The sequence below is a fragment of the Netta rufina genome (genome assembly GCF_964035555.1).
Source record: "Netta rufina genome assembly, chromosome: 2".
NCBI classification, from domain to species: domain Eukaryota; kingdom Metazoa; phylum Chordata; class Aves; order Anseriformes; family Anatidae; genus Netta; species Netta rufina.
In genome coordinates, this window is record NC_140124.1 from 137,577,226 (window position 1) to 137,598,078 (window position 20,853).

At 43.3% G+C, this 20,853-nt stretch overlaps 1 protein-coding gene across 1 annotated transcript in view; it reads left to right on the top strand.

Annotated features, from left to right (window-relative positions):
- Positions 1 to 20,308, top strand: part of GRHL2 (grainyhead like transcription factor 2) — a gene marked incomplete at both ends in the record, with an annotated part of 44,604 nt that extends 24,296 nt beyond the window's left edge. Inside the window, 8 exons of the mRNA XM_084306782.1 lie at positions 1,958 to 2,116; positions 7,077 to 7,164; positions 7,247 to 7,386; positions 9,575 to 9,606; positions 10,810 to 10,904; positions 14,748 to 14,833; positions 19,568 to 19,632; positions 20,194 to 20,308. Coding sequence (XP_084162908.1) covers positions 1,958 to 2,116; positions 7,077 to 7,164; positions 7,247 to 7,386; positions 9,575 to 9,606; positions 10,810 to 10,904; positions 14,748 to 14,833; positions 19,568 to 19,632; positions 20,194 to 20,308 — 780 coding nt within the window. The remainder of the gene's footprint in view (positions 1 to 1,957; positions 2,117 to 7,076; positions 7,165 to 7,246; positions 7,387 to 9,574; positions 9,607 to 10,809; positions 10,905 to 14,747; positions 14,834 to 19,567; positions 19,633 to 20,193) is intronic.
- Between the last annotated feature and the right edge of the window lie 545 nt (positions 20,309 to 20,853).

Here is a 20,853-nt window from a genome sequence, read left to right on the forward strand (position 1 = left end):
GTGTTCACACACACTTGAAAGCACTGCGCTGACACCGTGAAGGAGTCTTGAGGCGAACAAAAACCCAGGCCATCATATTTCAAAGGCATGTGCACCCCGATCCACGCTTACCTTTGGATCCAGAGGAGACCGAGTTGTAATTTGAAACAGAAATAGCACTATCGGTTTCAAAATCAGAGTTTCACCTAGGGCCCTTCCCCGCCTTCCTCCTCTCCCCGCAGTTAAAGTTCAACCATTTCATTTGTAAATGCAGCTCTGCGATACAATCAGGAGCAGAAACGCGGAGGTGCCATTAGCTCGGTCAGGCAAACAAGCTGCTCTGGCTCCATCGTAAAAAAAAAAAAACACCCTGACTGCAAAGTAACTTCTGCCATTAGGGTAAAGTATCCCCCTACCAGCCGCACCGCAGACCTTTATTCCCAGCTCGCCTTTCTCTGAGGGGTGTTTGCACTCTATTCACTTGTGTTGGGTTTTAGCCCTGTTTGTGGATTGAGGGGGAGGGCTTCTTTCATTCCTGAATCTTCCCAGATCCCAGGGGCCCGAGGGCCTCAGATCTGCCCCGTGAGATGTGCATCAGCGAGGTGTGCATCGGCCGTGTTTGGGAGTCCCTGCAGAGCTCAGCCTTACTGTGCTCATCCTGCCGCAGCAGGGCTCAGGCAATACACACGGGTGTTTTTTTCTGTCCTTTTTCTTAGTTCACAGTGCTTGTTTTATTTCTGTGTGAGTTTTGTTTTCTAAACCAAGGAAAAGTGAAAAGTAGACCCAGCTTAATACACAACTGGCAAAAAGTCCTATGTAAAACACGTATCCTCGCTGTGAAAAGCAACTGCATTTTTAGTACAGCATCATCTCATCTTTCACAAACACTGTCCTGACTGAAAAGATCCTAGTGATAATTCAGATCAAGATAACAGCTTTCTTTGCACCCAAATGAACTTGGTGGCGAGAGACCCTTCTGCCAGGTGCTGGAGGAACACGTCCTTGTCCCATAGTATGGATGGTGGGTAGAAAACAGGAGGTGACTACTGATTTTCTACAGGCATTAGTGTGTGTAGAAGGAAAGCATGAGACAGGTTTCTGAAGAAAAGATGAGCAGGGGTTGCCAGGAACTGAGGGCGTGGCAACGGTGGGCAGAAGCTTTAGAAATATTTGAGAAATTTCTTCCCTGTTTGACAGGCAGGGTGAGATGCACTTTGGAAAATGAAGAGAGACAGGGAAGGACCCTTAGAGTGATGGTCAGGGATGTCTGTTGATAGGTTGGAGGATGAAGTGCTGCTGATGACAGTGCAAAGAGAATTTGTGAAAAAAGGGGTAAGACTTTTGCTTGGCCGCACTGAATTTGAGTAATGAGATGTCAGAAGAACAAGCCAGACCAAAAGATGGCTGGAAAGGACAATGCAAGGTTATCTGGCTATGTCTGTGTTAACAAACAGCACAAACGTACGGAGCAGGTTTGTAGGGTGGAACAAGTCAGGGCTAAAGACCTTACATCCACGTGAGACACGTTTTGGAGGTTTTATCTGAGATTATCTTCAGTCAGTTCCCACGGCCTGAGCAACTGTTAGCAGCTGGAGCATGTGAGGTGTGCTCCTGGGACACATCTGCTCTGACTCCTCCAGAAAGAATCCAGCTTATGTGTTCTGGCTCTGTGGTGTGAGCCAAAGCCTGGTAAGTTGGGATAATCAGGTGATTCACCTCAAATGCGATCTCCTGATCTGAACTAAAGCATTGATACACACCTTAAAAGGCTGGCCTTCTTCCCAGCATGGAAGCATCTTTGCTGGACTTAGGAGAGAAGTGGAGAATAAATGTGTGAGTTGTCAGAATGGAGATAACTGGCTGAATTAAAATATTTTGGGGAGATACCTGCTGCTGTTTCCCCATTTGTTGTCACGTGTTTCCAGAAGTTTAATAGTTGTTTGCACCACATTTTTAAAGTCATCTCTCTGTCACATAGATTTTCATCACCGTGAATTGCTTGAGCACGGACTTCTCCTCGCAAAAAGGAGTGAAGGGGCTTCCTTTGATGATCCAGATAGATACGTACAGCTACAACAACCGCAGCAATAAACCCATCCACCGAGCCTACTGCCAGATCAAGGTTTTTTGTGATAAGGTAAGTGGAAAGCACGATTATCCTGGATAGAGGTGACACCTTGTTTGACAGTTTATTATTATTGCTGTATTTAGACCTAATGACTTTTTCCTGAAAGAATTTATAAGTTGCACAGTAGAATTTGATCCAGCTGTATTATAAACCTGGCAGGTTATCACGCAATTCTTTTACTGCTTTGCAGCCTCTTTGGCCCTTATTCCTTGGCTTGTGAGCAACGTAGTTGGACTGTGTAAGGACAGCATGGTGTAGCTCATGGTACAGGAACATCAAAATAGTCACAGAATGCACGAAGGTAAAGATCTCTGCTTGGAAAGTTAACCATAGGTTCATGCAAGTGCCAGTCTGATGGTTTTATCCCTTCTGTCTCTAACAGCCAGGATAGGTAACACACAAACTTTGTGGAGAGGTCTCTGATGGCAAAAGGCACCTTTCCTTAAAAGTCTGCTAATCTGTCTTTTACTATACACTAGAAACAAAACAAAACAAAACAAAACACGTCCCAATGATACAGCTAATTGTTTCTTTTCTGTTTGATTACAGTTATTTTGGGAGCGTCAGTAAAACTTAGGTGTTGCTGGGGCTTTCTTATTGAAAGGCAACTGCAAAAATATGTTAAGCATTCCCATTTTGTGATTCAGTAACTTGTGATTTTTGCTCACTTCTTCTTTTGCATAATTTTCTTACTTGCAATGGTTTTCCTCACTCCTTTGTGGGAATCAGTAAGATTGGGCTGTAATTTTCATCATCAAAGCATAGAGCCTGCTTTAATGAGTCCGACAATGTCATGGGCAGCTGTATAGATCACCAGGTAGAAACAGTTGCTCAGAAATGTTATCTCTGTGATGATTCTTAGATGTGTAGCATCACCATGCTTCATTTATGTTTAACACCTGGCAGCCAATGGACTTTATCCCTGCTGGGAAAGATCTTCCAGGGGAAGGTTGGTGCCTGGATTCTAGTCAAGGTTCAGGGATTCAGGAGCCTGCATCTATTTAAGTGACTTGAAAATTTATCTAAATTAGTCTTCCCATCTTACCGATGGGAACAGAAAGGCAAAAGGCCATGCCCCAGGCAAGACGCAGCATTAACTTTTTAATGGAAAGGGCAAGAGTTCAACTGTTCCTGGTCTCTGTGCTGTTGCTCCTTCCCCTTTTTCAGTCAGTTCCCTTGTTGCTGTCTTGACAACAAGATCTTGAGGGCTAATCAGTCAGTTGTATTACTGGAGCAAAAACTTTGAAAGTAATGAATGGAAATGTATGCACCAAGGTCTTCTTGCAGTCAAAGTGCTACGCTTTTAATTGTAACTTTGAATGTCAAATATTTAGAGATTTGAGGCTACAGGTGGATGTTAAAAGCTCCATAAATATCAAAGTAACAAGTCATTTTCATCTACCTGTTTTTGAAAAGCAATTAGAAAAATTTGAATTATTAAAAGAGAAAAAAAAAAAGGAAGGAAATTCAGAACACAAACTCATCAAGGGTGACCTGTAGCCACAACTGGTGGAGATTTTGAATAATACATGTTCATTGCATCTGTTGGCTTAATTGGTACTTCAAACATCCAGACGAGGAAGCAGGAAATGAATGCTAAGACTTTTAATCAAAACTGTCTCAAAGTAGAAGAGATCACAGGGGTAGTTAAAGCGTTCTGCATATCAAAACTATATTGAGAGTGGGAACTGGAGGGCTCCAGGGTATTGATAATGGGATATGTGTCTGTGTAATAGAAACGTATACATGCGTGCACACACACACAGCTTTTTAACTTAATGCAGGGCTGAAGATGAATTAAAGGAATGAAAACGAATGAAAAGTATCTAGGTCAATTCACCGACAATTGGTGCTCATTGGCACTTGGAGAGGCTGAGGCCTGATTCAGCCCTCACTTGGTGCTGGTGTATGTGTACTGACGTCACTTACTCCCTGTGCTTTTATAAGTAAATAAAAGATTGGAGAATCAAAGCTCAATTACCAGCGCAGCATGGCAGTTGTGCTTCTGTCTGCACAGGAGCCGTGCAGAAACCGTCCCCACATTGCACTCGGCAGGAGGTAGGTGGTGGGGCTGGATGTGGTCATCTTCTCCAAGACACCAAAATAAATCCTGGCCCTGGTTGATGTGGTGCTGCTAATGGAGGGTCCCGGGCTCTGTTTCTTCTCCAAGACTGTTCCTCGCCCTCTAGTGACAATGACAGGATTTACTGCCTGTTTGCTAAAGGCGATGAAGCCAAGACAGTTTTTGCCCAACTCTTTGTAATGATTAATTAAAAAAAAAGAAAAGTATTACGGGGCCATTTTAAAAAGCAGCGAACATATAATCATTTTATACATTTTAGAAGGATGAATTGCATCGTTATGCCCCCATCTGACAACCATAAAGAGAAGCTGATGAGAAAACTGCCTAATTTATTACAATTATCTGAGTTAGGGGAACTACACAGTAAATTCCTCCCACCTAAGTGCTGAAATGTATCTGAGTTTGAAACGTGGAAGAGAAAATGTTTCTGTTCCTGTTAGTGTTCTTACAAATGGTCTGTCTGCAGCCATGGTGCCTCTTTAGGACCAGTAGATGTGTTTATACATTAACCTAGTTAATTCACAGGTAAACGTGGCTAGTTTTTAAGAAAAACATTTGCTGATAAATTACGTCCTTTAGCTGAAACACAGCACACACGTTGTGGAAGGAGAATCTCTGAAGAAATAAAGCAGCATTTAGCTAAGAGGCACATACTACGTATATCTTAGTAATTACTTGAGCACTTACTGAATTTTAGTATTCTATTACATATAAACTAGGGAGCAACACAGACTCGGATCCAACGTGTGCTTTATGTAACATAAATGTATGGAGATAAGGGCTGCGAAGGTTGTAATCGTTTGTTTGCTCCCCATTCATTCTCCAGTCTTTTGTCCATGTTTATTTTCCTGTAGACAGTCTTCCAAGCAGCTGTTAGAGTGCACATCTTGTTTTCTCAGTGCCAATTCTCTCTGCCCTTGCTATCTTTTTGTCATGTGCAGATCTCTGATGCTACATTATGATAAGGGAATATAATTTTTATTCTTTAAGGAGGTTGTCAGGGAAACTTGCCACCAGGCCTATTTATATTTATGTACTGCGAGATGCTTTAGCCACCGTGTGTGAAGGAACTGGGAATTCAGAGACGTTCTGATTTTCTCTGTGCGATTAGCCTTGCTAAAAAGAAACAGAAGCATTTGTCTGGCCAAATACCATAATATTGTTCCAAAATAAAATAAATCAATCCTGTTTTCCTTGCTCCGAAGTACACGTTGTTCTGAGTACATGCAGTGCCTGCCATCTTGTCTCCAGTTTGGACAGCGGTAGGGTAACCGGATTGTTAGAAGGCACGGTGCAATTCTAATTACCTGTAAGTCTGCAGCTACAGAGGGAAGGAGTATGAAGTCTGTGGGCCTGTCCTACCCCACGGGGAACACTTTGGCCTTCATCTAGAAGGAGGTGCACACGTGAGCTTCGTAGTGGTGATGGGGGTGTTATGATGGCTTCATCTCCAGCCTGCTTTAAATCATTGGTGTTCTCAGGGCTTGGGTGCCGTGGCTCAAGTGGGTGCAGACAGAGCTGTCACACTTTCTTGGGGGCGTAGTTACAGAGACCATCATAGAAAATCTTTGCAGTCAGAGCTGTGAAACCAAAAGGCAGGGCTGTGGTCAGCCCTCCTCAGGACATGGGCAGGAGGACGTGTTCTTCCCTTTGTCAAAGAACAGGAACCCTCAAAAACAATATTGATAAGGGCACAGCTCTGAATCTCTTGGAGCTGATGAAACGCCTGTGGCTGAGTTCTGTGAGCACTGGCTGGAGCCTGGATCTGAAGGTAATGTTTCTGTTAGATACCCTCATATTTTTTAAAAGGTGTCTCTTACTCCACCTCTTCCAGCCTCTGGAAAGCCATTGATAGATCACAGCCGGGAGCAAATCTTTTCTTGCCTTCTTTTCAAGCTTTGTTCATTGGCTGTGGTGTGAATTTTTCCTTCCTGAGTGAATATTTTTGGCTCCCCCCTTCCCCCCTCCCTCCACTTTCTTTTACAGAAACTTCTAATTTTAATTTGCAAAAGATCTCTAATTTTGCATGCTGACTGTCTGGGAGCATATGGATCTTTAATACACTTCACAAGATGACTGTATTCATATTTATAAAGTAAATTAGGAGTACTTCAAAGGAGGTGTTGCTGCTTTTTATGTCAATAACAACTTTTATTTTCTAAACTTATTGAGATTGTATTTACATAACAGAAGCCTGCAACTTCCCAGGAGTTCCTAGGGCCTAATAGGGTAGTGATGCCCTGCCTTCCAGTTTCTGCAGGGCTTTTTTTTCCTGTTTGAAATGCCTGTATGTTTCTGTACGAGCCTTTGCACTGCAAACAAGCTGTTGGAGTAGAGTTCTTCCACTGGCACACCTCAAAGGCCTTTACAAAGCTATCCTGCCCCTACACAAGGTGGGTGGTTGAGAGTTTAGGGAAGAGCTTCACATAGACGTGATCTAAGAGGACAGCAATCCTGCAGGTGCTTTACGTCAGTACGCACACGAAGTATTTGGGCTGAGCCCTCCGTTGTGCTGGGTTCAGGGTGCCCTGTGTGCCTGCTGTGACAGCAACAGGCCAGCCCTAGACCACACAGTACTCAAACCATAGGTCCCATCGCCTCCAAGCCAGCTGCAGTGATGCACACGAGTTTATTCCTCTTGCTGGCACAAGCCCTGGGGGCTGCTGGGTGTGCCAGCACAAGTTTGGGAGACAGATGCTTGATACGGAGCTGGCTGGCCTTGCACATTCCCCAACAACCTGGTGGAATTCAGCTGTGATGGGATAACCGGCCTCTGTTTTGGCATTTCTGATGTGCCTGTAGCTGGAGTTTCAGCTACATTGCAGGGGATGGCGCTCGCGGTGATTCCTCTTAGGCTAATGTCCGTGGTTGTCTTTTTTCCATCAGGGAGCAGAAAGGAAAATCCGAGATGAAGAGAGGAAGCAGAACAGGAAGAAAGGCAAAGGCCAGGCCTCCCAAAGCTCATGTAATAACTGTGAGTAAGACGGGCCTGGTTTGGACTAAGTCACACCTAACGTGTCCCCTCTCATAACCACACTGCTTTGTGATCCTCCTAGCAGCTGAGGGGAAGCTGAGTGCAGTCCCTCTGCAAAAGAAGAGTGATATCACCTTCTTCAAAACAATGACTGACCTGGATTCCCAGCCAGTTCTCTTCATACCAGATGTTCATTTCGGAAACCTACAAAGAACTGGACAGGTAGGAAATGATAATGAGGTGAGCAGGTGCCCACCTGCTGTCCAGCTGCACGTGCTCTGAGGCAGGTTTTACAAAAACAAAGCACTGTTACTGGTGGCTGCTTGTTTCACCTCTCATTTTTGGTAAATGCTGTTCTTGGTGAGTCACTTAGCAAAGGGCTTGCAAGAAACAAATGCCTTTCTTATATCTGGGTGCAAAAAGAGGGAGTTTATACTTCATTAGTAACTATTTTGTGTTTGTTGTGGTTTTGTCATTCTTTTGCTAGTAAGAAAGAGTGGAACAAGCAGTCAGGAATTTTGAAATAGGTTGATTTGTGACTTGAGTCTTAGTTGTGTGGGGTTTTATTTTGAATGTGCTACATGGCTTGATGAGATGAAGTGCCACCTTGTGGTAAAAGAGATCTCCCTCGTTGTGATGGCTGAAAACAAAGACCAAGCTCCTCCTATAAAGGAGTCAAGAGTAGGCTCCCAAATTCCACTGCCCATTTTCTGTAGGCACAACTTAGAGACCTGCTAATTCTTTAGAAGAAAACATTTGCACTCTACAGCACAGTATAGGAAGGAAAAATCTATCATACTAATGCTAACGTCCAGTGTTGGCTTAGTGTTGAAGTCATGGAATCATTATCCCCAGTAAGTATGAGGAAGTCTCTGCTGACCTGACTTTTTAAAGACCTGCTTTATTGCATGGTGGTAAATTGCAAAGCTGAACTATAGGGTCAGCTCCGACAATTTCTTGAATATGAGCCTGTTATTTATTAGCCTCTCAGGGACTGCAATGAGACCTTTCTCCGTGAGTTTATAAAGACGAATTGTTGATGATGAAATTTTACATGCATCTTGCTGCAAAATATTAAAGTAACGAAGATTAAATTACACCGAGTTGGAATCGTCATTTATTTTCAAGCCGGGAGGATTGTGGTGGAGCAAAACACAAAGAGTGCAGACATTGCAATCACAGCTGTCACTGCCTTACTCTCCCAAATTGGAAAGACGCCCCCTCACATATCAGTGCTGGGTACCTTCTGTCCTCATGGCTTTCAAATCAGAACGAGGATTTGTCTCAAAACAGGAGAAGGTGGAAGCATTCCTCAGTACATGTAACCCTGTAAATAATTTTCTAAACTAACTGGGAGATACCCCAGTTTTGCTAGCTCTTAGGCAACGTTCAGCCCTCTCTTTTACTGCTGCCCAGGTTGCAGTATCAGCATTCTTGCTATCCTGAACTTTTAAAAATTGTGGTGTGTATCAATTGATGTAAGAATGGTTTATTATGACAGTGTTTTGTAGCCACTTTCAGCTCCCGGACTTGAAATCAATTTCAGATAATGCAGAATTCAACTTCACACACACCTCTGAGCTAGATTCATTGTAATGTTCAGAACTCAGGGCTCCCAGTGCCAGCCAGATGTGTGTTGCATCTTGCCAGAGCGAGCACTGGGAACCTGTCTGGGGTTTCTCTCTCTGCCCCAGCAGGCTCCAGTGCCGTGCCTTCACCCCAAGCACACTCAGCAGCTGAAGCCCTGGTGTGCTTGTTGGTTTGGAACCGCAGCGCAGGCATCTCGTAAAGGAATTTGGCTGCCTGTTGTGTAAAGCCTTTGGCAGTGGACTGTGATTTTATACCTCTGCTGCTGCTGTTAGCCACATTTCCTGCTGTTGTAAGCCTGCTCCCAGCAAATGGGAGCTAAACTGATTTACACGAAGCAATGATCTGGGCTTCTGCTCCTGCCTGCAGCCTGTGCAAGAAATATCATCTGTACCATTAGCAATTGCTTTTCCATTAGGCCCGTGGTTTAATATCGGTCCTGATTGTGTAATTAGATTTTCAGACAGTATTAAATACCTACAAAAGTCTTGCGAGTGTTGTGGCTTAAATTGCATTAAGGATAATTTAGGTAGGAGTGATCTGATTTAGAGAATTGTAAAATAATTGGAAAATGATACAAAACAGAGGAGAGGACAATGCCTGTCAAAATGTTTTGATGTATTTCCACCAGATGATATCCAACAGCGGTTTTGCCAAGCTGCACTTTCTCCAGATCCAAATTAGAAGTAGAGATGTTTGTGTTTTATAGAAGGATTTTTAACAGATTAAAAACTGCAAACCACTTCCCTTTTCTCCCATTTGAAATTATTCTGTTAAGCAGGTGTCTGAGTTTGGGGAATAATTTCTTTTTCTTTCATTTTAGGTTTACTATAACACAGATGATGAGAGAGAAGGGTAAGGCATTTGTTATTTCACAATTTTTTGTGGTTAGCAGTTCAAACTCATAGAATTTATCTGATTTCAGGCATAAAGACCTGAAATCAGATAAAACTGGTCCCCTCTCTCTCCTTTCCCATATGTTCTCCCATCCCTAATGGTAGGTGAATAATATGTGGAACTGGTAGTGGGAAGGTTTATTTTATGGTATCTTTCTTTTCCTTTCTGTGAACTGACTTCTTTTTATACTATTTTTTTCTTCCATTTCCAAGTAAAATGGTTTGAAGAGCCATAAGGTTCAACATAGGGTCAGGACAATATATTTGATAATAAAGTGTATTTTATATAAGAATTCTCAAATCATCTTAAAAAAATGAATAATGAAGCACGGAAATTTGCCCTGTTCCTGGAGGCTGTTTCACAGCACACATGTGTATGTGACAAATATAGGAAATGCAGAGAAAATGCCCCAGTACCTTAGGAGATAAAGAGAGAATGGGAGTTCTTGGGAAGAGGGGAAGGCTGGAAATGGGAGCACCCACTGTCTGGCTTTGGAGGCACTGGAGAATTGCAGAAAGTCCCTAAAATAGTTAAGAGATGTCACAAAATATGGGCTTTAGAGTCAGCCAATATTAATTGTGATGTGTGCAACCTCTATACTTTTGTAAGGTACTCGAATCCCAAGTGAACACCCACAAACTGAGCTCATGAATGCCAGCAGAAGGTGGCCTGCGGTAGGCGGTGGCTGAGCACCAACAGCTAACAGCGACTTCAAAATATGAGACTTTTTGAAACTCGCTGGGTTGTGTGGCCTTGGATTTTGGAAATGTGGTCAGTGTTTCCTGAGGCTGTCTCTGACCCAAAAGGGGAGGTGAACCAATGTGTAAATACGGCTCCACCTCCTTTCTTAGTTGCTTCTTTCCCCTGACTTCCCATGCCTAAATATTTAAGCAGTTAAGAGCCTTTGGTGTTTTTTCAAATAGCATGCAACATCGGAGTATATTTTCCTGTCACCTGTCCCAGCCAGTCAGTCCAGGCAACTTGAGAGGCTCGGAGAATTCAGATAAGCATCAAAAGCTAAATCTGTGCAGTTTCTGCAGTTACTTGAGTAGCTAGTGGAGTTTTTGCCAGAGAACAAAGTGAGGCATAACTGCTGCTCTTGTCCCTTCTCTGTTGGGAACAGTTTTATCCGTGACGTGGTCCCTGTTGTGTGTTTTCTAGTAGCAGTGTCCTGGTCAAGAGGATGTTCCGGCCCGTGGAGGAGGAGTTTGGTCCATCCCCTCTGAAACAAATGAAAGAAGAAGGCCTGAAAAGAGGTAACAGTTGTTCTAGTTGGTTACTACCAATGCTCTGCGACTTCTGCCCTCAAGCAGAGAACTTGTTTGGCTCAGACCAAGGCAGTTGTTTGATGCTAGTGCAAATATGGGGCAGATGGGAGAAGATACCATCACACCTGCCAGTGTACAAGGAGGCATTTTAGCGAATGCTAGTAATGCTAAAAATGCTAGAATGCTAAAAAACAGAAAATAAACACGAGAAAGAACTGGGGACTGTCTCAAGAAGGGATTAGGACACAAGTGTGTATAAAATGCAAAAAAGCTCGAAAGTTTCTTGGTGCTTGGCCAAGCTACATAGTTCATAAATGTTCTAGTAGCGAGTCTGTGGTTGTTTATTTTTAACTTTTGCTCCTCTTTTCTGTTCTGGCTGGGATCACAAACAAATATGCAAGATGCACTGGGTCAAATACAGAGACATTACACAGGCAAGCTCATGCTTGTACTCACTGCAGAGTTGAGATTAGCCTGAATAAAACCTCAGAACTTTCCTACCCAATTAGAAAATTAACGCATGGAGAGATATCCTGCAGCTGACCCAGCTGAATTGTTTGTTTCCTTTAACTGCTTTTTGTTGTCTTTAGAGAGTACTGCCACAGTCACATTTCGTATGTGCTGCAAGAGAAGTCCAGCTCCTGTTTTCCAGTTCAGTGCAGGTTAACTTGAGTAACATTCAAGCAGTGGTTTAGGCAGAGCTGTCAAATTTGTGTGGAGGTAAGAATGAGCATGTGGTGGCTTTGTCCACAAAATATGCTTTGTGTACTTTCACAGTGCAGAGCTATATATGTGATAAAACACCACACTGCCACAGTTGGGCACTCTGGAGAATATTTGCCGTTCCTTCAGTCTCCCAAGTTCTGTCACATAAGCTTATTGGAGAACCCAGGGGTTGGACCAAGCCATGCAACTCAAACTCATGCGTGTTTTGAGGGTCACCCATTAGTTTATGAGACAACAAGGCAGCAATGTGTAGAAGTGAGCTCAGCTGTTCTTATCTATAGCACTTGTAAGACTCATTTGAGCTTGTTAGGAACACTTTCCATAATCCTAAATTTTCTCTGTTGGTGCGGATGGTGTGCTTGAAGCAGGGGAAGCATACATGACTACAGGATGGAGATTGGTATCTCTGTAGAATGAATGTAAACATATTCTTCCTTTAATTAAGTCTCCAATTAGTAATGTGAGGTCAGCACTGACCACAGGATCGTATCTGTTTGACTCAAGGCCTTGACCAAATTCACATTATCAATGTGAGCTCCATCAAGCAGAAGGGGACAGCCACAAGGGCTGCATAAAGATCTGTCTTTTGCAGCAGTTTCACCTGGGTTTCCCAGCTGGAACCCTGGAGAGTTTCCTGCAGGGAGATATTGATTTGCTTTGATTATTCCTGTCCTTTACTGTGGTTAGTTGTTTTAATATCATCCAGGAATTTCAACCATTTCGAGGGGAAGATTTGAAAGAAAAAAAATGTTTTTCAACTGGTGACAAAACTATGCTAAATAATTAAATCCAGGAGAGGCACGGAGCCGGAGAAGCTGGAGGATGCTCTCTTCCTGCTCAGTGTTTCTCGCAACTTGGGCTGTGCTGGCTGGAGGCCAAGCCTCTTCCAGCGTAGCCTTTGCTCTGGTGAACTTCCTGCCATCAGGAGCCCTACATCTGGGGTTGTGCTGCTGGAGCGCAGCTCCATTTGAACCTACCCACTTGACAATCCTGTCTTTGCCACAGGAGTCACCGGGTATTAAAATCTTCTGCTGTTTTTCCCAGGCTTAGCTGTAACAGATTTTTTTCTCCCAGATTTATTTGGTACATCAGCATCAATAACTTGAGAGCAGGTATAGGTGGGGCTGTAATATTTGAGAAAGAGCAGGTCTGATATGAGGAAATATGCATAGCAGGCAACGTAATCCCAAGGTGGCTCATTATCAGGGCAACACAGGTAAGTAGCACCCAGTGAGGGGTCCAAGCCCAGCCAAAGAGCTGAAGTTTCACCTCTGGCTGCTGGAGCTAATTGTAATAAAGTATTAGGGGAAGAATAATCTCCCTTCACGAGAACAGGGATCCAAAAGGCTTTGCAAACCACCAGTCAAACAGGGTTCATATCCTCACACAGGTAGCCGCATCTTTTTGAATTTGTCTTTCATCTCCTTGGCCTCTAAGGGAGGGACAAGTGCCCAGCCATGTGAAGTATGTTAATCTGCACCAGCTGTGCTGCGTGGCTAGTCACTCGGCTGGGCTCGTGGCCTTTTTTCTGTGTTCTCACTAACAGTTTTCAAGTCATTTTACCTCTCAGACTTCAGTGGGAGTTTCCTATTAATTATAAATCCAACAGCCCTGTTACAAGTCAGGGTGATTTCCAGTCCTGCAGTTTTCAGCCTGAACAAAACAGTATTTTGCTGTAGTTTTTGTCTCTTCAGAGAGTTAGGTTAAACTATTCTCAAGAATTTTGGATTCATAAGAACTCGAGTTTTGTGAACCATCCCCGTGGAGCACAGAATTCACCTGGTGGCTCTGGTAGCTGAAGAATTTGTGCCTGGGCAATCTGTGAAAAGTCCAAATGTAGTCAAGGAAAGCTTGGTCACAGCTACCAGCCCTGCTTTCCTTGGGCTTGAGGTTCTCCCTGCTGTTGTGCCAGCACAAAGGTCTGTGGGCTGCCTTAGCACCTGCAGCATGGACCTGGTTAGTCTGAAGGACTCAGAAAACAGAGTTATTTTTTCACTTGCATCTGCTCTTTGAGATAGTTCACCTGCAGGAGGGTTCTCAGGGACAGGCCAGAATTACAGGGCACAAGGTGGTCAGTCCTTTAATTCAGTCCTTCTGAATTAAAGGTACAAAAATCCCACCATTGACCCCGATGCCTGGTTTTGTAGACCAAGACAGGAGACTGATCTGGGCAGCCAAGTTTTAAACCTTTTTTCAGCCATTTGAAAACATGGGCAAAGAAGCTACAGTTCAGTGCAAATGGGCCTGCTGCAGTCTTAAACTGAGAACTAGCTTCCAAACAATTGCTTCTTTATGAAAAATGCCATCTACAAGTCACCTCCTGTGAAATTAAATCCCCCAATGAAGATCTCCTTTGGACTCCAAGGGTGATGAGTTTCAAAATTACCTTTTCCCATCATGGCACCAGTGCAGTCTGTCATGCAGATGTATCTAAGAGTAGACGTGTACCTAACATACAATACTGCTAGTTGAAAAGGCAGCTTATTCAGGAAAAATCACTTTCACATCAGCTTATTTAACCTGCTATTTTACCTGAGTAATGTGAAATTCCACCTAAACCACTTCTCCAGTATTCACGTTTATTCACTTTGCATGTGTTTGCTTTGCTTTTGCCATGTAATCTCTGTCAGATTACCATTTCCTATCCTTTTTGTTGCCTTTTGTCTCAGAAGTTTAGCTACAACTAACTCTTTTTGTACCTGCCTGCTTTGCTCTTGCCATGTAATTTTGCCTTTTCTGAATGTCTTTCCCAGTCTCTGGGATGCAGCCTGGAGAGGTGCAAGCCAAGACCCAGGTATAGAGCCCCAGCTATATATTTTTTTTTCCTGGAGCTTCTCCTGTTTAAGTACATGAAGGTTTAAATTCCTGAAGATATAGATTTCTCATATTACATTAAATCAACTGCATTTTCTTTGTGTACTTTCAAAGCAACCACAGTGTGTCTTCCATCACTGCTGATATGAGATATTTTTTTAAAGTGAAAACCAGCTTCAGCACTTCGTTTTATCTGTCATGGATTAATATTTGTTTTTCTACTCTTTGTGGGGTGTTTCATCTGTTCGATTGACTGGACCTGCTCCAAGCTTGACTTTTTTTCTCTTTCAGTGCTTTTGTATGTGAGGAAGGAGACGGATGAGGTGTTTGATGCTTTGATGCTGAAATCACCCACAGTAAAGGGGCTAATGGAAGCGGTAAGTATCCAATGTCCTCACGTTGTTTATCCTCTTTGGTAAGAAAATCTTGAGACTTGAAACGTGTTGCTGAGATATAATATAGAGACGAAGTTACTCTCAAATATATTTAAAGCATTTCATAAGGGCTTTCTGGAACACACCTCCGAAATGTTGGCATGTTCTGAATTGAGTGCTGTCAGCGGGTTGCTGAGATAAAATAGACTTGCAGAGCTGACTTACTGGAGGCCTGACCCTTGAGGAATGGCAGTAATTAACCAGTGCTGAGGAAGCAGTGAGATGAAGGACCCGCTTTCTGAAACACTTCTTTCTGAACCGATGGTTCAGAGCCTGTCGAATCTTTTCCTGCAATGCTCACTGGTGTGTTCACAGCCAGCTTTTAAAGAAGAGGCCCAAGGATGCAGCGTTTCCATGTGAATTTCACATGGCTTTTGTGCAGTTGCTTTTTCAGCGTACAGTTCGTGAGGCAGTGCAGACGGCTCATTCATACCTCCCGTCTCAAATGCTTTCTCCAGCCCTCACTCCAGAGTGACCTACTCAGGCCTGCCTCTTTTCTGCTTCTTTGACTTGAGTGTTTGTTATCTGTAACTGTATTTTCACATTTATTCCTACTCATATGAGCTGATGGCTCGTAGATGTGTGAAATTTGGTGAGTGAAGAGTGAAGAAGCCAACGTGTGTCTCATTGCTTAGGTGGGGGGGACTGGCATGAAACTGACCTGTAGGACACTGAGCTGATTTCCAGCCTTGGCCACATGTAGGAAAGAAGATGGGAATGGATGAAAGTGTCCCTAGAGAGCTCAGCTGGGTGCTAGAAGTATATGTAGCCATGCTCTCATAAAATTATCAGTGTCTTGTTGTATGTATCAAACACTTAGCATGCAGCAAAGAGCTATTTGGCCAGAAGCAGAAAGTAAAGCTAGCTGTGACTGCAGGCCAGTTGTTAGGCAGAACACTTCTGTACAATAAAAGCTAGGCTTCACTTGAAGAGGCTGCAATCTGATTCATGATAAACATAATTTTATTTTGGCTTTGTGTGAAAAGTCAATTTCACACAAAAGTTATTATCCTTCCATAACCCTTCAAGCTAACATTCATATTTTATTTTCAGTGTTCAGTGCCTCTCCATGCCTGTTCTCCAGCTACTGCGTAACATAAAAACAAAGCTGGTCCAGAACTTTTCTGCATAGCTCCTTCAGCACAGGTTTCTGCATACCTCTCTCAGCACAGCTGCTGACTCAGTGGCATGTTTTCAGCATCAGAGAAATCTGATCTGTTGTAAAATGTCCCAGATCACTGAAAGGAACACAGTCAGGAAATTTTAATTCTCTTTGGTAGGATATAATGGGTAAGTGAATGCCAAAAAGCTGTCAAACTGCATACTTTTAAATACTCTCTCTGCAGTCTTTACAGCAAATAATATAATTTGGAAATTGCACGCATCCTAAATGCTCACTTCTAAGTTCAGTATAAAGATCCTAGAAACCAAGGCTCTGAATTTTATAGATCCCCAATTCTGAAAGGCAACACCAACGATCCTGATTCATGCTCTCCTTCTCTATTTGCATATTAAACATATTTTTTGTTGGTTTGTTTATCACTATTCCTGGTCTGTATCTTTCTCCTAGCTTTCCATGGTTAATGACACTGTTTTCTCAGGTCCTATGTTTATTTTATTGTCTCATATACTCACTTTCCAAATGAACAATCAGATTCCTTCTTTTATTAGATTTATACATGTCTGCGTGTCCTTCCAACCAAGGTAGGGCAATGTACCAGACCACTCCACAGAAATAAGTCAGCAGAGATGTTTTTATACATGCTTCGACCAGCCTTCACTGTCTTCCTGACTCCAGCAGAGAAAGCATTTCTGGTGGCTTGTGCAATCAGATGTGTGCTACAGACAGGCTTGCCATGGCAAGGGGGTGCAGTGCCACTCTGAGCTCAGGCATCCTAAGGGAAGCAGAGAATTCTCTACTCAGGGAACTGGAAAATGGAGATGATGAAGGAAAATACTCTAAATAAAGATATCTTTCATTACTGTATTATATCATGCTTGGGATCAGGTGAGAAATCCTGTTTTGCATGGAGGCTGGCCAGCAGCGTTTTTCCCCCTGAGCTGGCATCAAAGCTGTTTCAGAAGAGGGTGTTAAGTGAGATGCCCTAGCAGATGCCAGCTGTCTGCTTTCTCAGATTCTGCAGCAGGACTTAGCACATTTGCACTGGAGACTCGTTTTCTGAGCCTTGTGAGTAGGAGGCTCTCCCATACCCCCACTCGGAGCCTCGCTTCAGCAGCTCGCCATTTAGTATAATTGGTTGAATCCTTAGGGGTTCCTGAGAAATGTGCTTATTCAGTCAGCTGGAAGTCTTTCCCAAAGCTCACTAATCCCTCCATGTTATATAAACCCCACACCTGTCACAGGCAGTGTGACAGGCAGGGCTTTCTCAGCTCTACCTCCCAGAGCTTGTGTAGGAAGTGGTGTCCCAGAGTCCCAAACCACTCTGAGCAACATTTGGTGTGGGTGAGTGTTAGGTATCCCAAATATCTTAGGGAAGTTTTATGCTGGAATGTGCGGAATGCTGTGTATTAGCTGCTGTTAAACCTCCTTGGCACAGGGCTCTTTCTCCGTGCTTGTTTATTTGCGTGGAGTCAGTGAAAAGTGTCTTCAGCCCTCATCTTTACAGGATCGCTAGGCTTCAGAGTTAACGCCCCAGAGAAGGAGCTGCAGCATTTCCTCACGTTCACACAGCAGTTGTGATGTTTTCAGCAGTTTCAGGCTGCAGTTTTCCTGGTACTATTACAAAGGATTTTCTTCCACAGCCTGATGAAATGGAGCCATTTTTATTACTGCTGTACACGAAAGCTTAAAATTAGGTGTACAACAAAGCCACTGATACAAAAATCCAATACCAGTTTGCACACCTGATATCATTCTACTCAGACTTTGGTAAGCAAAGCTAGAAGGTAAGAAAGGAAAGGAAAACATGGAAGTTTCTGTGGAAACTTCTCAAAGACAGACAAGATTTGCTGAATACTCTAACACCCGCCTGCCCCAGAGGAGTCACTGGCCTCAGGTCAGGCAGCTGCCCTCCATGGGCAGCACAGGACGAGGCACTGAAGGAAAGGAGATTTTGTGTCCTACACAGGGACAAGGCAAGTCTGGTCACCATTATTCTGCCTTGTTTGGAGGAAAACCTTGAATTTTGGAGTACTTCATTGGAACCTCCTTGTCGGATGCATTTCCACACCATGCACAGAGCTCCTTAGCTCTCTGGATGGAAGCCATGCCTGAGGTTCAACCTGTGGCTGTTTGAATCTGTCCTTGGTGCTGAGTTTTATCCATCATTTGCTTTTCATTTTCTGTTTCATCGTGACTGCTTTAATTTACTTTTCTAAAATACGACTTCTTCTCAACAGAAGTCTGAGCACTTTGAGCACAAACAGAAAGAAAGGATTTAACAGTGACTGAAGTTTGGCAGTCTTTAAGGATTTTAAATTGTGTATTCCACTTCTCTAATGCAGAAGATAAGAGTCAGCTACTTAGCTGCAACCTCATTTCACTTGGGAAGAGCAGGAAGTTTACTTTGTTTAGCAGTAGATTACCACAGCACATTAATCACTGACAAAAAGAAATAATCTTTTTTTCTATAATTATTTTGCCTCTTGGGAAAATCTTCTTCAAAAGTATGAGTGGTGAGACCTGCTCCCTCAAAAAAGAGTCATAATTTGGAAAGGAAACTTGTCTCAGACTGAGGGCTCAGGGACATGAGCTCCATGAACACACCATGGGGTTGTTGCAGAATGGACATCCAAAGAAGTCACTCAACACCCTGCTGCAAAGCAGTACCAAAGCAATCCAGCAAAGTGTTTGTTGGTGCTGGTAGTTTGTCAGCTAAGTTCTCCCTTCAAAATTTTTTCTCTATTTTCTGCTTTATCACTTGAGTGGAAGTCAAGGGATTGATTTTAGAAGTCCTTTACCTTGTTAACAGACTTGTCTGAGGCATCTCGTCTTGTTATCTGTATATTCAGACATGAGCCAAGTATTGTCATCATTTTACTACCCCAGTGACTAAGCTGATCTCTCCATGAATACAGAAGCTTCCTAATCCTGTGTGTAGCATGCTTGTAGCCCTCTTGTAGGAAAAGGTACCTTGAAGATACTTTTCAGACAAAAGAAGTACCATGAAGGATCCTGTTAGTTTAACAGATGAAGGATCCTGTTAGCTTAACAGATTTTGAAATGCCATTGGGAAATAGAAATGTTTTTGTTGAACCATCAATCCATCGGGTCCTGTTGTGTTGGTACTCATCTTTCTTCTACCCGGGGTAAGGATCCTTTGCTTTCGTGAGTCTAAAAAATCAGAACAAGAAGAGGCAGAAAGGATGCTGATCAGATTGAAATTCCTGGGTAGAATCCAAAGCTGGGGAGAGTGTTGACTCCTCAAGTGGAGCAGTAGGAGATGCTGAAGCAGTTTTGATGACTCACACCTAGGAAAATTACAGTCTCCGAGTTTCTGGAGGGAAAGGTAGTATTTTTTTAATCAAGACTTTTAGGATTATTCCTCCCCAAATCGTCCTTAAATGAAGCTATAGTGTGATAGTGAGAGACCTTTCTGTATAGCTATCTTGTTGAAGTTTGCAGAGATAGTGTTTTAATGCCTTATGTACAGAGAGAGGTGATGACATCCTATTCCTCATTAGTCTTTAATGATATTTCTTTTGTTCTGATTTCAGATCTCTGAGAAATACGGGCTCCCAGTCGAAAAGATTGCAAAACTTTATAAGAAGAGCAAAAAGGGGTAAGTAAACCAACACTAGCTAGGAACTATGGCAGGAGCCTTTAGAAGTATTCAGGGATCAAAGCCATACGTGGGGCATCATTATGCTGGACAGTATAAACACTTCTAGGATACACGCCCACAACCCTAAAATCTTACTGTTTATGGAGACTGCAAGGGGTGTCAGAGGTAGGAAAATCCAGGCTGTGTCTGACCAGAATTCAGGCTGCGCTTGCTGCAGGGGTTTCAGACGAGTAAATTTAGTCATGAGCACCACAGCTGTGGTTTTAGAATAGCTAGGCTGCTGCTCCTTATCGTAAATCTGAATCTCTCCATTTTAACTTCCTTATGTCTTTACCTTGTGACTACTTCCACAAGTGGCAGCCTGTAATCCAAAGGCTGTAAGGGGCTGTGGGACAGGTCTCAGAGCTGATTCTCGCTCTTGTCCCTGTACTGGCGTGTGCTGGAGTCTCTTCCTGCATCACTGTCAGGTTAGCTAAGTGCGTGCGTGTGGTGGAGGGCATGGCTTTCCCTTTTGCTCTTCTGGTACGTGAAAATACTGATTTTTGCCTTTGTCACCAGTATCCTGGTAAACATGGATGACAACATTATTGAGCACTACTCCAATGAGGACACGTTCATCCTGCACATGGAGAGCATGCTTGAAGGCTTCAAGATCACGCTGACTGAGATCTAGCCTCAGGCAGAGCCCTTTTGTAAGGAACCACAGCATTTCATTCTCCTTGGAAAGCAGAAGATTCCCCAGGAACTTGACAGACATTGATCAGAGAAACTGTTACAAGACTGGTTTGCAAACATTGTCCATTCTGCACGCCCACTGCATATAGGCTTGGGTTGTCAAGCGCAAGGCCACTCGTTAACCTGGTCCCTTATTTATTGTTCCCCATTCTCCAGTGTACGAGCAGTTACCAGCCCCCAGATCTGTTACCAGGTGATCCACTGCAAATGTGAAATGCAGCGTCTTCATCCACGCTTTAATGTGGATAAACTCATTCTAAAACACGTTAAGGAACCGTGCTGGTCCAGTTTCAGAAAACTGGGATAAATCACTTTAACAGAGCTCACTCCACCATTGCTAAAATAAAAAAGGGTTAAGTGCTAAAGATGGGGAAAGTGGCTGACAAGAGTTCACTTGCTCAGACTGATCCGTATCTCTCTCTAGTGTATAGTCTTGCCAAATACCTCTGGTAGTTCTCAGCACGTAGCAATGAGGACTTGTAA